This window comes from Mugil cephalus, chromosome 2, assembly GCF_022458985.1.
Source record: "Mugil cephalus isolate CIBA_MC_2020 chromosome 2, CIBA_Mcephalus_1.1, whole genome shotgun sequence".
NCBI lineage: Eukaryota > Metazoa > Chordata > Actinopteri > Mugiliformes > Mugilidae > Mugil > Mugil cephalus.
The window spans coordinates 24,605,945-24,623,360 of record NC_061771.1 but is presented as its reverse complement, the minus strand read 5'-3'; the positions used below and the strand labels follow the sequence as shown (position 1 = coordinate 24,623,360).

The following is a 17,416-nucleotide window of genomic DNA, read 5'->3' as shown; positions in this document are numbered from 1 at the left end:
CTCCGCATGCTGATGGGAATACATCCGGTGGTAATGGAGCTCTGAGGAGCTGCCTAAGATGTCCAGTAACAGCCTATTTGCAGACCTCTCCTCTCTGTCTGAGTGCTTTCTGCAGAGTGGAAGTCACTAATTACGTTCTCCCTCTCCAGCAGTCACCTGTGCACTGCCGGCTCTCTGCGCTCCCCCAGTTTCAGCATCGCATGCTCTGCACCTACACGGCCGTGCAGAGTCACACCGTAGTCTAAACTTTGTCAAACTGTTTGCCCAGGAAGGTTTTGTCTATTTCTGCAGAGCACTGTAGTTTATGCATGGCTTCACTGAAACACCTAAAAAACCTCTCACGCAAGTCCCGTCGACCTTTTTGGATATAGGATGAGTACAGTGTCCCTGCTAAATGCGTCTCCACGCTTCGGTGTCCATTTTGGGTCTCCGTATGTCCTCCCTGAGCCAGGGAACGCTCTACAGCTGTGCTGGCAGATTGCAGAAACAGATGGAATTTCAATGTGAGTGATGCCTGCGTGTATAGAATAAAAGAGATGGAGGAGATGTGCAGTGTGCGTTCGAGAGGGAGGATATTGCTGACGCACGTTTTGTGTGCGGTTATTGAAGCGCGGGATATATTTGTGCGTATGAAGCAAAGGTTTCTGGTTTTATTGTTTGTTTGGTTTGTTTTAGTGCTGCAGACTTCAGATGTAAGAGCTTCCTCTTCCTCCTTGTCAGACCATTCTACTTGTATGTTTTTGTGTGTGTGTGTGTGTGTGTGTGTGTGTGTGTGTGTGTGTGTGTGTGTGTGTGTGTGTGTGTGTGTTCTCTCATGTGTCACCACAGCTTGCGTGTCTTCCTTTTTGATGACTCTCCACTTTTTCAACTTTCTCTCGCGCCCCTTTTTCTCACCGACTTTGTCATCATCACTGTACTGTGCTTCTCTTTTCAGCCACTGCCTCTCCTTCCTTCCTTCCTTCCTTCCTTCATCCATCCATCCATCCATCCATCCATCCATCCATCCATCCATCCATCCATCAATCTCCACCACCCGCTGCTCTGTCTCCCCTCTCTGAATAATTCAGGCCTGCAGAGCTGGTGTATTTTTGGTCGCTGTCACCTTTGCAGTAACACAAACAGGGCACACATGCACACAACCGGCGCTGACAACAGTGACAAGAAAGCGACAGACTCTTGTGAGGCCGCTGAGACCTGCTAACTACCAAGAATTGTCCTCACACCAGAACCGTGCTCCACCCTTTTCTGTGCTCCGGTGTCCCGACGCTGAATAATAACACGTCTTTCTTTTCTGTGTCTCCTAGTCACACAAACACTGCAGACTAATGTGTGAGGAAACACACTTTCACCTCTATGTGCATTTCCCGTCCGTTTTCTGGCATGTGTTGAGTTTTTGTGTATAGGAATAAATTACGCGCCGCGCTTTGGATCTATTCATTGTATCATTATTTGTCTTCATTAGTCCTGTGAGATCAGGAATGTATCATTAAACAAAGTGTAAAATCTGCTGAAGACAGCAACACATTTGCATATTAGTGAAAGGCCAGTTTTAAATTCAGACACCACTAAAAAAAACAAACAAACGAAAAAGAAAGGGACTCTGCTGGACATAGATTAACCGTTCATTTCCCAGAAGTTTCTGAAAGGTCGACTTGCTGTTATTTAGTTGTGATACTGAATTTGTTCCTTTGTTGTGGTTCTGGTCGTCATGGCTAATTTAAAGCCGTTATTCACACTCCATTTTGGTCTCCACCAACTCCTGAGTCTTCTCAGACGTAGTCACTAGTTAGTCGCCAACAAGCTAACCCATCTTTCTACCGTTTGGTGCTGCGATACTAGCGTCCCGTTGGTGTATCAAAGTTTTTTGAGTAGGGATTGATCCGTCTCCTTATTGATTTCAGATCATATTCAGTGGGAGATAACCTGAGAGTTAGCCATAGCAACAACTTGTCTGACATCGTCTTAAACAGCTGAAATGAGAAAGTATTTGAAGGGCAAGCATTTTGTTTTGGGTCCAAGAATTTTTGTCTACTTTATCTTTTTATTTACGTGCAAATGAGAGGAGCTATGAGAAAGGACTATACAGTAAACCTCAAATCTTGAAACTTAAAGGATAAATCTGTGTGGCGCTAATGCTAAATATCAAGATTCTTTATTTTTATTACAAGAACATCACAGCAAACACTTTGATCATGAAATTAAGCTATGCTTGCTTTGCCATGTCTCCCTTACAGTTAGCGGAAGCTAGCGTTGGCTACATGCTGGTAACCGTAAAAACACATACGAACAAGATACTAAGATACATGTACAGTATTTTTAACTATTCAGAGGCGTCCTGCTGCAGCCACAGAGTCTGAGCTTCTTCAGGAATCTTTCCTTCTGGGCCATAGTCTGGTTCAAACTCGTAGAAGCGCTGTTGAACAACAGCGCTTCTACGAGCCATAGTCATAAATCCACCGGAAACATTAGCACATATTAACGCCAGCAAAAAGCCGCATCCTCTCACCGAGAGGGGCGTGGCTCATTAACATTTAAAGGTGCAGACACAGCAGAATCAGCCTGTTCCCAGTAGAGCTCAGTAGAGCGACTTTTTGCCTGGCTGAAATTCAAGACCAATGCTAAATTTGGGAGTAATAAACTTTGAAAACAATGATGTTAGACCAATAACACTCATATTTAATTGTTGAAAAAATGTTTATTATGGGACCTTTAATGACGGGGTTCATGTCACTATTTTGTAATGTGCAATGTCAGAAAATCTAATTATTTGGTACCAGTCATTCACCTCACCTTTTATTTAGGGAAAGCAAAAGCAGCTTCCCGGAAATAGAGTAGGATTTAAACCATAATACAAAAATAAGTGTGTAAACCTGGTAATAATTCTCATTACACATCATTCCCATAAACAATAAAATAATAATAATAATAAATATTAATAATATTAATAAAATCATATTAATTATTTGAGATCATCTTTTTTTTAATCAATTTTTCTGTGTATAATACATGGGGTTGTCAATAGATTCAAATATTTCATCTCAGTTAATTGCATGATTTCCGTTCCAGTGTTTTTCAAGTTTGTATTACTCTCATCAATGTCTCAGCTCTCTACTAAAAGGATGCTCTCATATGTCATTTGTTTTCCTATATCTGTGTATTGTTGGCTTTTGGACTGTTGTTTGGACAGAATAGACTTTAAATTTCACCCTGGACTTTGGAAAACTTTTCTTTTATAAAATGTAATAGACATCACAAAACCTATTAACAGGTTAAACAAGATCACCACTAACTGCTCGGACTGGGCACCGTGCTGGAAGGATTACACACGGCCTTCCTCTGTGGAGCAGCCACAGCGTCTCATTGACTTGACACTGACGGCATGCACAACACAATGAGTTTCGTCAAATTTTAAGGGAAGGGACAAGAGAAAGAGAAGTCTACACAGCGGTAAAACAGTCACGTTGGGACGACTGACAGGGTAAAACGCCTGTGAAGATTGACACCGGAGCTCCGCTGGTGCCAGCTGTACGAGTCGGATTGTTCAACTTTCCTGAATGTGCAGAGAGGATGTGACTGATTTAAAGCGGAGCTCCCCTTCGAGCCCCGAGGCTGTCTAAATGTTAATATATGACTGTCTGACATTCTGGTGCTGTAGCCACTGGACTGTGGCCCTCCACGGAGAGACTGGAGGAGAGCTGGAGAGAGACGTGAGAGCAGCCCTCGGGTGGATATGCGAGAGAGGCAAAGGGGCGGAGAGGAAAGATGAGAGAGAAATGGGAAGGGTGTAGATCTGGAAGAAAAAGTATGATAAGAGTGATAAAAAAGGATTTGGCTTGAAAAAAGAAAGTGAGGGAGGGTGAATTCCAGGTAGGAGGAGAGTTATAAAAAAAGATTTGGAAAAGGAAGGATGGATACTGGGCATAGCTGCAGGGCTTAAGGGCCTTTGGAGGGGATGGAGGATAAAGACCTGCCCCAGGCCACTGGACCAAAGCCATTACTTTGCTTGGGTTGTGTGTGTGGGATCTGGATGTACCTAAAGCCCCTGCAGAGAGCCAGCCGTGCACATCTGTTCACCTCTGCATTCCAACCTTGCCAGAAACAGCGGCCGAAGGAAAGCAGTCCTTATCCGGGGCTCCTCAGTTCACTTAATTTCTCCTCCGTGTTTGTTCTTCAAGAACTTTTCTTCACTGCGCAACGCTGCGCAAACATTGCTCTGCCTAATTACTGTTGCAGGCCCTAAGAGAAATGCGAGAGGATTTCCTCGTGCGGTGATTGCAGAGCGAGTGGCGGAGCGAGTGGCGAAGCGGCGCAACCCCATCAATCATTTATGCAGTAGATGCAAAGTGGACAGGCCGGCCATCACTCTGTCCGGCCTCGTCATCTAACAGCTGATCATAAAAACATCTGGATCCAGCGCATCCAGATGGTGCTCCGAATTAGGGGCCGTGCAGAGACGAGAAGAGAGAGAAGAGACTTCCTTCTGTGCTGTGTTCTCTAAACCACTGCAGGAGAGTTGCAAAATCTTTGGTTGATTAGACATTTTATTTATGTGTATATATATATATTATATAATTATAATATTATATATATATATATATTATATATATATATGTATATATATATATATATATATATATATATATATATATATATATATATATATTATTTATATATATATTTATTATACAATTATATTATATATTTTAAAATTAATAATATATAATATTTTAGGAATTCCCGAAAATTTTAATTTCTTTAAACAACATTAAAATGAATCCAAATATTTTAGAATGGGATAAGGGACTAGCTTAATATTGAATTTAAATGAAATAATAATAATGTTTTAATGCACTAGGGCAAGTTATAGATCACATAGTTGGCAAAGGGTCCGTACTTAATCTCTCCATCAGTTTGTGGGCCTTGGCCTAAAGTTCACTAAAGAACAGTTATTAAAGCAGAGAAATTCCTAGCGTCTAATGATGTTTAGATGAAGACTGTCTCAGAAACAGCAAAACCGCTTCAAACAGCGACTCCTGTTGTTTCTCAGATTTGGCAGCAAATAGAGGAGTTTGCTCAGCATAAAGTCAGCATCAAGACGCTTCATTTTAATTTCAGACTTCAAGCGAACGTGTCCAGCGTGCGTGAGAGTGTTCCCGCTCATCTCTGATCGCAGCCGACAGCAAATAAAGAACGGTTTGAGGGGACATGTTAAATATGGACCCTTCCTCTCACTCTTCCTCCTCCTCTTCTTCTTCTTCAGGCTGACTGCCGTTCCAGAGAATACCTTCGTGTGTGCTTCCCAACTGCAAATACGTGACACAAAGAATGAGGTAAGTGACAAAATATTCAACACGCGGTGTTCACACACACACACACGCCTGTGAAGTCTCAAGTGCAGTGGAGTGATTAAAATAGGCTTAAAAGTCACAGCGAGTGACTGATCAAGGAATCTCCTCAAATCCTCAAGTAAATCCCAGCTTGTTGGTAGAAATGTGAATCGCTCTGATCTAATATGCTGTATAAACTAAGTTAATTTACTGTAGAGGAGGATAAACACAAAGCAGAGGTGTCTGAAATAAAAAAACGGTTTCAGAATTTTCCAGATAATTATTTTTTTTCTCGCTGCCTAATTAGCTCCGTGACAGGAGCGGCAGAGGACTCTAAACATTTGTAATCTGCACTGGTCTTGGTGTGTGTAAGGCGCTTTTTTTTTTTCTTTTTTTCTGGGTTTATCCTTCATCCGCAGGGCGGTGGTAGGTCAGAGGTGAGTTGCAGAGCAGCAGCCCTGCAGCTTGCACTCGCTCTGTTGCGGTGACAGTAAACAACTCCACATTGCCGCAGCAGAGGGGGGAAGAGTTTCAGAGGCTGTGACAGGTTCTCTGCATTTTGAGCGGAGGGTAGTGTATGAGTCCGAGGTGAGCCAAGGACGCTCGAGGTTAAGCAGAGATGCGCAGGCAGTGAGAGGGAAGGAAGGATGAGGAGAGAAAAAGCCTTTGATCCTGTGATTCTCATCTGAAATAACAGGCAGTGCTGCTGAATTTGACCCTCCCCTCCTCATTACCCATCAAAGCTGCCGACCGTTCACACTCAGATGCCTCAGAAACTCATCACGCACCCTCCAAACACGAGTGTTTTGAGTCGTGCGGAGAATCTAACCTTCAGGACCGGAGTGCAGATGCTCGTGTGAGCTCACATCAGCGCACGGGGATGTGTGCACTCTCATCCATTGGCATCCCACTGGGAAGTATAATGTGATGTCCGCGCTCATCCGCTCAGAAGCTCCCTGACGTTGTGAATCCTCTGAGCGCACTCTGCGCTTTGATCAGCCTCTCTACAAAGAGACTGAGACAGGGAGAGAGGCTTTGTGCTGAGCAGGCAGGGCTGTAGCCGGTTCCTCTAGGCCTTAACCGAGCTTTCCCCTCGAACTCACTCAACAGGCTGCAGACACATTCGGTTAGACACACACTGCTCCTGAGCGGCGAGTGATGCCTTCATTATCTGTGTAACAGGAGTGTGGTTTATATGTGGAGACTGCTGAACATTTGGTGGATACATGAGTAATTAGGTAGGGTTGTTTGTGTGATGTACCAAGGCCGTACAATGTGGACAGGTAGCAGCACCGCATGGCCGTTTGATGTTTGTCGATGCGGCACAAACCAGAAGCCTTTTTCATTTGAGGAATTCTTCTTCCTTGTTGTAACCATGGGGCCTACGTCACCCACAATGCAATTCAGTCGTGAACAGTTTTAAAATTTGGGGCCATTATTCCAGTAGCAGTTAGTTTAGTCTAATGTTATCGTTCATCAGACAAATTCTCCAAATAATAAACGTAGTACTTAAACAGACTTTCACGGAAAATGGACAAGTTCTCATTAAATCAATACTTGTCCTTAGAGAAATAGGATGACTGCTGTACTTAAAAGAAACATATGACCCCCACCCCTCGCTAATTTTGTAAGAATTATGTCCTCTCTAAGCTGTTACTAGTTTTGAAATGCAGTATATGATGCATAATATACTGCATTAATTACTGTTCCTTTGCAACATAGGGAAAAAGATTCCACTCTGGACACATATATGTATTTACATGCCCCAAAACATCTGTCACTTTCCAAAAGGCGTTGAATAAAGGCAACTGGACTCGTAGAATTTCTAAAAGGCGTATTGCTGCTCATCCAAGTAGCTTCTTCAGGTCTGAGGGGCCGGTGGAAAGTTGAGGTTTAAATAGGAAAAGTGTGGGTAAAACCCATCAAAAACTTGCTTGACTTGTTTCAGCAAGGACCAGAAACTGGTGCCACTAATACCCCTTTCACATTGAAAATCCCAGTCGACACCACATATGACCTGCCACGTCATCACTACACATTTAAGTGTGCCGAATCTCCTCTTCTCCACGGATGCAGAGCAGCTCACTGATCTCACGGTCCTGCCAGTACGCTGCCACGATCGATAAAAAAAGTGTGCCATATCGATATACAAGCTGGATATAAACACAGCCGTGCATGCGCAGTTCACATCAAGACTCAATTTTCCGGAATGTGGTGTAGGGCCAATTCACTCGGGCACTTCCATTAACAATCACGTAACAACACATTTGATTTGTTTGATTGAAAAAATGGGCAATGTCTCATCCCTTCAGAGATTGGTCTCTTATGGGAGTAGACAAAAACTCAGCTCTGTTTTTGAGCTGCTCACAGCCCTGGAGCTTCTACGATGACACAGTCGACTGAGACAAAATCAGAACGTAACAGGCAGGCACATCAATGTCATTGTGTAAATTAGCGGGTCAATGCAGGATTCCTGTTCACATTGAAGCTGAGCAGAGCCAATAAAATCCTTTCATACTGAACAAAAATCTTGGCCCACGTTTTTCATTTGATGTGAAAGGGTTTAATTTTCATTGATGACGAGGTACACACCTGTCGTTAAGAGGGGGACCATGTGTCTGAGCCACTTACCCTATGAATGGTGCTCTAACGATGGGTTTTTACCCACAGTTTCCTATTTAAACCTCAACTTCCCATCACTCTCTCAGAACTGAAGAAGCTACTCCAGTCCAGTTGCCTTTCTTTAAACGCCTTTTGGATCATAATGACCTGGATGACTGAGAATCTTAACAGACATCCGCCACTTTCTGTCGCCTGGAAACAGAGCAAAAGAAGAAGAAGTTGTTGACCAAGACCCTCCTATGTTTACAACTTTAACATCCACATGGATTCTGACTTGTTTGAACTCAACTTGTTGTTTTGCTTCCTCCGTATTTCTTCCTGGAACGCTTCTGTTTACCCCATGTTGGGCAAACATGCTCGGAAAGAGTGGATTTATTAGTCTGGCATAGCTGGATTCAGTTGTTATCAGAATATGGGTTTGGTAACATGTCACATGGATTATTGGACCCGTTTGTTGTTCTGGCTTCCACGCTATGGATTTATCAAGAGTTTACATGGTTATTAGGAGATCCGATTTTACCACCTCTCTACATGTGACTGAAAACTCCTACTGATTAGGTTGGTATGTTCTGATGAAAGCTGCATGAGGCCGTTTTATTCTGATAATTAATGCCATGCTATTGGCCAAGTAAGCACGGCCGTGGTTAAAAGGAAGTCATAATTTGCATGTTCTAGAAAATAAATAAACATTTGAACTGAATACACTCCCTCTAGTAAATATTCTCAGGCAGAACTCGACAGCCGGCTGGACTCTGTGTCCCCGGGTGGCAAAGGAAGAAAAATAGTTTCTGTCTCTGCCAGAGAGAAGAGACGGACATGAAAGACAGAGCAGCAGGAGAGGAGATGAGGAGATCCAACAGAGGGGGAAACAACAGGGGAGTGAGGGAGAGCAAGACAGTGAAAAGAAATCAATGGCTAGAGAAAAGGAAAAGAGTCGGAGCAAGAGGATAGAGGTTCACCAGTGTTTAGAGAGAAGAGCCACGTGGTGCTTCTTTCTGGATTTCACTGGTACTGATCCTTATTCATGGCAGTGCTCAAGTATTGAACTTTAAACCCGGTGTGGTTCATTCTGCACAGGTGTCCTTCCTTCTTCATTTCAACCCCTCAGAGTAAATGTTCATCAGAACTAAATTCATTGTCACACGTAGCAAGGATATAATGAAAAGTCAATTTAACGAGAACCTACAGGGAGAACTGAAGGCGCTGCAGAGGTAAAGCAGCATAGGTCCAAAACACATAAACCCCACAAAAGTCGTAATTATGACAGAGAATAAGAGATTAAACCAAAACAGGAAGTGAGACCAAGGCACAGAGAATCAGGGATAAGAACAGGATAACATGAAGGGCAGCACTATTGACAAAGGACTGAGGAAAGACTGGGCTATATACACTTACTTGCCACTTTATTAGGTACACCTGTTCAGTTCTTTGTTAACACAAATAGCTAATCAGCCAATCACATGACTGCAATTCAGTGCATTTAGACACGTGAAGGTGATCAAGACAACTTACTGAAGTTCAAATTGAGCATCGGATCAACTGGGATTTTCACGCACAACCATCTCTAGGGTTTACAGAGAGTGGTCCGACAAAGAGAAAATATCCAGTGAGCTGCAGTTGTGTGGACGAGGATGTCTTGTTGATGTGAGAGGTCAGAGGAGAATGGGCAGACTGGTTGGAGACGATAGAAAGGCAACAGTAACTCAAATATCCACTGGTTACAACCAAGGAATGCAGAATAATATCTCTGAACGCACAACACGTCCAACCTTGACTGGTTTCTTGATCATGACAATGAGTTCACTGTACTCCAGTGGTCGCCACAGTCACCAGATGTCAATCCAATAGAACCTTTGGGAGAGATTCCCATCACAGATGTGCAGCCGACAAATCTGCAGCGACTGTGTGATGCTATCTTGTCAATATGGACCAAAATCTCTGAGGAATGTTTCCAACTCCTTGTTTAAAAGTATGACACGAAGAATTAAGGCAGCTCTGAAGGCAAAAGGGGGTCCAGCCTTTCACTAGCATTGTTTACCTAATAAAGTGGCCGGTGAGTGTATGTAGACACATGGAATTAATGTGGACAGGAGACACTGGTGAAATTAAAACAGGAAATATAAAGAAAGCAAAACTGTACAACAGGGAAAATACAAATTGTAGTTTAACAAAGGCTGAAAGCCTAAAAACATTGTGACTATACAAGTCTGAAAATTAACTGTTAGGCTGGAATCACTATCACCAGGGAAACTATCCAAACAGAGACATGGTTCATGAAACCGATATAAAAGATGATTTTAGTGCAGTAAATGTGTCTTTTATTCGCCTGTTCAGTGAAATTATCTGAATCAGAAAATTTTTATAAAACTTAATTTAGGTCGCTCTAAAAAACTTTCAGCTACTCTTGTTGTTTTTAGTTTAACCCGGTGCAGTTGATTCTTATTATAATATGAGTCTGGTTTGAATTTCACTATGGGACATGTTTCAACCAATACACAGAAATAAATACCAGTGAATGTGCCTGGATAGTCCTGCAGTCAGTCAGATCCACTGTGTAGAACAAATTCAACTCCACGGTGCTCAGTTCCTCTTCTCCCCATCGCTGCATAAAGCCTGTGAGAACGATTTGATTGTCCTGACAGACCGACCTTCTGCCGCAAGAATAATGCAGCAGTCGAGCTGGCTTCCACACTGGTTGGCACTAGTGATGAATGTTTTCTTATTGTTTTTGGTAATTTTTAGATGAAACTAAAAGCTGTAAAAACTCCACCACTCAGAGCAGACAGACACCAACTACATAGTCAATTTTCCTTGGCAGAGACCAAAATGAATCTAAAACTCCAGAGAAATGTCATTTACACATTTCTGAATGTGTAAATATGCAACTGTCAACAAGTGCTTAGGGTTTAAGTTTATGTAAGTTAAATGACAATGAAATAAGCACTTGGCTTTCAGAGCTGAAATTATCCCCACAGCTACACGAAAAAAAAGATATATATTTTATATTTATTTTATTTTACTGTTTTTTTTTCCCATTATTTAACTGTGGGATAAATTAAAACACAGGTCTTCAACATTGGGTCCACGACCCTAAGGGGGTCTGTGGAGGTACTGCAGGGGGGGCGTTGCAATGTCTTTGGTTGATTAGACATTTTTTATATGTATATATTTTAATTTCTCACCACAAATTTAAGTTTCTTTAAAAACACATTAATGCGAATCCAACATGTTTTAGTAAAGGGATAAGGGATAGCTTAATACTTAATGCAAAATGATAATAATAATAATGTATATTTATAAATAGAACACATATAATAAGTAGGGGGTCCCTACTTAATCTCTAAATTAATTTAGGGGTCTTTGGCCTGAAAAATATTGAAGACCCCTGAATTAAAAGATTATCTTTTCTTCTTTTTCTTCTTCTTCTTCTTTTCTTTTCTACGTGTTTACATGCACTTAAGTTTTCCTGTTATAGTCCGATTAAGGCAATAATTTGTTTTTTTCACATGCATGTAAACGCACAGTGTTTCCAACAGGCAGTGTCATTTTGAAGAACACTTTGTGGCATCTCTCAGATTAAATTTCAACGTAGGAACTTAATACAGTATAAATATGAACATTTTTTGGCTTCGTTTGATTGTTTGTCAGTATAATAAATTTGAAATTTGCAGATGAACTTTTCCAGCGGGATCGAACCAGGAACACTGTGATTAGATTGATGTCTTATTCTGCAACTCCTCCTCAAACAGTAACTTTCGTTAAAGCTTTTTGAACTGTTACGAGGGTTAATTGTCCTGGATTTTAATACACTGTTCCAAGTGAACTATTCAATTTCAATTATGGAGATTGGTTCAGTCAACCTCACGCTGTTACACAAATTTTGCTGCCCTTTACAAAAACATTTCTGAAATGTCATGGAGAATGTTGGAGAGGCATTGGGCCCAAGGTTGGGCCGATGAGCTCTGTTGGGAGCAGCCGCACTCATTAAAAAATTATAGTGCTACAAGGACGCGGCTTGTTGCTGGAGGTACTGTTCAGTGTGAGTATTAACTGGAGGCATGAGCTGCAGTGGCAGGTAATGTTTCCTCTTTTTCCATCTCAGAAACACCAGCTCCGCCGTCCATCACCGGCTGTCGGCCTGGCATTTTTTAAACACCGTCATTCTGTCTCACCTCACTTTGGGCTGATTAATTGTTGTGTTAGGCTGCGTCATGCAACAGTTCAGTTGTTTGAGGTCGACAGAATCAGTCGGGAGTGACTAACGCATTTACGCTCGTATGAAGATTTTAGTAATTAATGCAGTTTAATAAGTTTTGGACAAAGAATTTTAAAATATTAAAAGGTTTTCAAATCATAATTGTTCATTTGTACACAAACTTTATGTAATCTGGCCACTACAGATGCCATTTTACTGTAAATGATCAGTGGAAAGAAGTGGTAATTAAAGGATGTTGCTTAATCCCAAAAAAAAAACAAAAAGGCTGTTTACTGAACGATATCCATCAAAAGCGGGGGTGCCAAACATACGACCCGCGGGCCCAAAACAGGAGTCCACCACAGAGTCCAGTCTGGCCCCGTGGGATGAATTTGCAAAGTGTGAAAATTGGAAGGCATTAAAAGCAATTTTTCCAGGCTCTTAAAACAGTCTGGGAGAGATGATTCAAGATGATGTTTGGGCGGAGATTTTAAAGATTGTACACAAGTCTTCAATCTGTGCTGGCCACAGCCTTATGCAGTGTCGAATCCTCCATCGAGCTTCCTGTACTAAAGCTTACAAAAATATTTGATTGTTTTGGAGTTGTTCTTCTCTGACTGGATTTTGGTGTGAGATCTTTACTACTACTCCCAATGCCTGTGAGAGCTTTGTTTGGTGTATGGCCTTTCCCACTTACTCTCTCCCCAGCTAACAAGGATTTAATAGCATTCACAACTCTGTTGGCCAGTCCTGTCTAGCTATACAAACCAGGTTAAAGAGGTGCTTTATTTTCTTAAATTAGGAACAATTAGACTGAACCTGATTGGAAAGGCCGGCTCATCTGTAATTTTCATTGTGTGGAACATTTTTTTTTTTTTTAACATGTAAAATTCAATAAACTGATTGTTTAAAAAAAAAAAAAAAAAATCAATAAAGTTGGCGCCAATTTGAAAAATTTTCACTCGGTGTCACGCTGATCTAGTCACAGCTGCAGACATAACACAACTCTGAGATCCAAAGCTAGACAGCAGAGGGCAGCAATGTGCCCGAAATTTAACTAATTTTTAAGTTTAAAAATAAATAAAATTTTAAGAAATTTCAGATTGTTGATAAAATATTTTTTTTTAATTTTTTTTTTAGTTCATTAAATGTAAACATTTTCAGCATGTTATTATGTTCCTGGCTCGGTCTGCTTGAGATCAAATTGGGATGAACTAAACTAAAATAAGTTTGACACCCCTTGAACCTAAGTATTATACCACCAGTCAACCTTAGTCCAGTTCGTTGAGCGGATAATTCAAATATAGGCAACTTCACGTTGTTTCTTATTTCAGAATTAATTTAGCCTCGTGGAGCAGCACAGCAACACAAAATCCCAAAGTATGTTAAATCATAGCGTGTGAGTGTGTATGGACGAGTTGTGTCCTCCAGGACTGTAACCTCTGGCTGCTGTGAATCAGGTCAGAACTAGTCGAGACTCTGTGCAGCCAAAACTTCTGACACCAAATCTGTGGCCTCTGTGAGACAGAAAAATAATGCTTTGTATTGTGTATTTCACCTCTGTTCTTCATTCTCGTCCTTCCTCTCACACAGAAATGCAAACACTGTCCCCTCAGATTCAGGATTAAAATAGAATTAAAACGAGAACAGAGACGTCTGCGATTGTTGTATTAAAGGTTAACGCTGGGTTTCATTTTGGCATTTCAGTAGCTTTGCAGACCAATCACACAGCTAATAATAAAAGTATGGAACTCCCTATTATTATTGTTATTTGTAGAGATCTGGGAGCCATATGCATTATTTCCCTGTGCAGGTGTATCATTTTTTTTTTTTTTTTTTTTGTAATTCAGCTAGTCTCATTTTTAAGCTGAGCACAGACGGCAGGAGGAGAAATCCAGTCTGGACTCCACCGTGCTCTGAGGATCAGTCTTGACTGTCTGCTAATGTGAGGTGTTTACAGATCTGCTCTTAAACTGACGGTTTAAAATCTCACCCACAGCTCTCGCATAAGAATAAACCCTCACGGTTGGTCACGTCTCGTTCATGGGAGCTGCAGTCTGAGCCAAGCTTTACGTTCACCTTTCACGGTAATAATAGACAGAAATGGGGACTTACATTGTCTTGAAAACCCCGTCTGTAAAGGTTCCCAGTCATCCAGGTCATGGTATATCCACAAAAAAAATAAGAAAAAAAAAGAAAAAACAAGATGAAGGGCAAATAGACTTACAGGGTTTCTTGGAGATATAGAGTTTCATCAGCTTCTTTACTTCTTAAAGACTGGCGGAGAGTTTGGATTTTATCAAGGACGTCCGTGGGTGTTGCACACCTGAAAATCATACAGCTAGGATCTGTGAATAACCAGCTACTGACCTGTAAATGGAGGATGAATGAGGATGAATCTTCCTTGACTGTGTCGTTAATTGACGGTAGATTATAATCTCAGTCCACCTCTGTGGACACACCACTCTGCAGCGCTGCTACTGGCCTTGCAGGGACTGTGCAAGTGTCCTTTGGCTTGTGCTTAATCACCTGAAAAGATTGAACAAAGGGGCCTGTTGAAGAGGTCTAAGTCGACCACTTTTCAGCTGCAGAAGCTCACTGCGTCTCACCCTTTTTGGCTTCTTTTTAATGAAATAAACCCTTATTTTTGTAACTTCATCATTGTGTCAAAAACAACCTCCCATTATCAGAGAAGGATTTTCTTTTTAGATTTACATAGATGGCCTCCTTTACTCTCCTCTTCTTTCAGACCCCCTTTCTAAAAGGTGGACATTGTTGTCCTTTCACCTTCAAATACAAGTGGACCGCTAACTCCTGGCCTGCTGAAAAGCTAACTCACTTGTGTTGAGTCATCTGTTTGTGAAGGGTTGTTTTGTTTTCCTAATGTTTATGTCTGTATATTCCTCACTGAACTGAACTGCATAAACTACGCAGTTCAGTGCAAAAACTGAACAGTTCAGAAACTCTACAAGTCCAATTGCCCTCATTTCCACTTCTATTTTGGTTGTACTGAACCACAATAAAACTCTGGAGTTTCCTTTATATCAACACTGCATTGACTACAGTTTTATAGTGTAATTTCTCTTTCTGTAGAAATAGGGCTCTTAGTATAGATCCAGTCATGGCTTACGTCACAGTGACATCACAATGTTAGCTGGAGGCAAAACAGAGGGAAACTTGAGGTGAACACCGTCACTTTCGAACATGAAAACATCATCTTGCTGTATTTTTTGGTGCTAAAACTGAAAAATCAAAAATGCTAACTTGAAGTTCTATCACATACCAGCCACTGCCAGTAGTAGACAACTTTAGTTTATCTTTGGCGTTTAAAAAAAGGATTGGAGTGAGACAATCAGCAACAGGCACACTTCATATCGGGTCACATTAATGTGTAATGAATCAGCAGTTTCATCCTGGATAATGTCATGGGTTAGACTAAATCGTGACTGAAATTACATTAAGTTAATCCTTTAAGGGGATTCTTGTTATACGTTAATGTTAATGCTAACCGCGAGCTAACGCAGTGTTAGTGATGTGTTTCAGGGGTGTCCAAGTAGGAGTTGCATTTGCTACGTTACCCTCCACAGTGGTTCCACTTCCTGTAATGTCTTTGTTGGGGAGGATTCATTTGATAAAGACAAACCAGACTTCGTCCCCTCTGTGTCCTCCTTTGGTCAAATTGTCCATCCAGTGAGTGAGAGTGTAGGCGTCGGTGAATGTAGTCCCATTGGTCAGTCATTTTAAAATAACACTCTCGGTCTCTGCATTTCCTTCGTCCTTCGTGCCAAAACAATCCATTGAAATGTGCTAACCGCCGTTTCGAGGCTATAGTGTTTGAGATGTGTTGCATCCAGTTAAGCCCCGCCCCTCAAAAAACGTCACATTATTTACAAACCGGAGACCAAAGGAGAAAGGCAGAGCTAAAAGAATATAATGTTTATACAGTTTCTGAGGTTGTACGAAAAAGCTAAAAACTGTGGTTCCAAGAGCAAAGCCGGTACGCTGTTTTAAAATTTTAACGAGTGCATTCTTGTTGTTGAAAACCTTGCCATGACAGATGTAAATCCAAACACTGGTCCAGCAAGAGAGGCATCTTTTTATTATTATATTATTTATAAAAAACAAGTATCTGGAGACTCCATTAATTCCTGCAATGTCCAGTCAGCCTCTTCCATGTGCTGCGTTAGCATACTGCAGTGAGGTGACAGTAGTTAGAATATGTATTTTCCTTTTCCCTCAAACGCTCCTGTAACCAAAGTGAAACGGGTTTAAATTTTTGTGCATCATTTCCGTTTGTGTGAGTGCATGCAAAATGCTCCCTGCTCAATTTGTTGGGGAAATTAAAGCTGGAATTACGAAGGGGTAATTTTTTATTTATTTATTTTTTTTGTCAAGGAATCCCCGGAAGCATTTTGTTTTATCCACCTCTTGTTTCCTCTTCTCATTAGGCCTCATTTCAGACCTACATATTGCTCCCCTCATTTGTGCACAGTCGCACAAGCGCGGGTTCATCAGAATTTATTTGTGTATATTTAGCTCCCTCTAATCTGTTTTGGGTGACTCCTTCCTTATCTGGCGCTCGGATGAAAACGCTGGCGCGGTGCGGAGATATTAACAGATGGAGTTGTTGGTAATTTTGAGTGAAGCGCAACTTTCGGCCAAGATTGTTTTAATTACACGGCTCTCTGGCTTTTTTTTTTTTTTTTTTGGTGTCCGTCTTTTTGCTTTGCTTTTATTAAAGTACTTGAACCTGGGATGGCTTGACACGTGTTTCCCTTCCTGCGATCCTCCCAGCGGAGGGAGTTGCACACTGAGCCCGAGGCAGCCACAGGCATCGAAACTATTCTGGCATAGTGGAGTAACTTTGTGTGTGTGTGTGTGTACACACTGTTAGTGTGTGTGTGTGTTCCTGCATCGAAGCACTGGGGAAAAGAGATGATAGGGAGGGAGAGAAATTGCAGAAAGGTCAGGAAGTGTGAGGGTGGCCTGGGATTTGTTTGTGCGTGCTGATTTAGGGAGGTTGCAAGCAGAGATGATCTGGGGGGAGATAAATCAAGAGATGGTTTGGGTGGTGTGCACTGGGGGGGAAGGGGAGTGGCATGGCATCGTTGGTCTGTGAAAGAGTTTCTCTCCCTCTTCATTTCCCAATTCTATTGGCAGTCTGTCATCTGTTTCCACGCCAACAGAGATACAAATTGCACCGGGGAAAGGAACAGAAAAGGGGGAAAGTAAAAAAAAAAAAAAAAGTGCACTGCACACATTAGTGGAGCAA

General features: G+C 41.6%; 1 protein-coding gene across 1 annotated transcript in view; it reads left to right on the top strand.

The window, feature by feature from the left end:
* LOC125004284 (endonuclease V-like) overlaps positions 1-17,416 on the top strand; it is a 67,228-nt gene that overhangs the window by 28,041 nt on the left and 21,771 nt on the right. The window contains exon 8 of the mRNA XM_047578783.1: positions 5,261-5,330. Within this exon, the coding sequence (XP_047434739.1) occupies positions 5,261-5,317 (57 nt within the window). The 3' untranslated portion in view covers positions 5,318-5,330. The remainder of the gene's footprint in view (positions 1-5,260; positions 5,331-17,416) is intronic.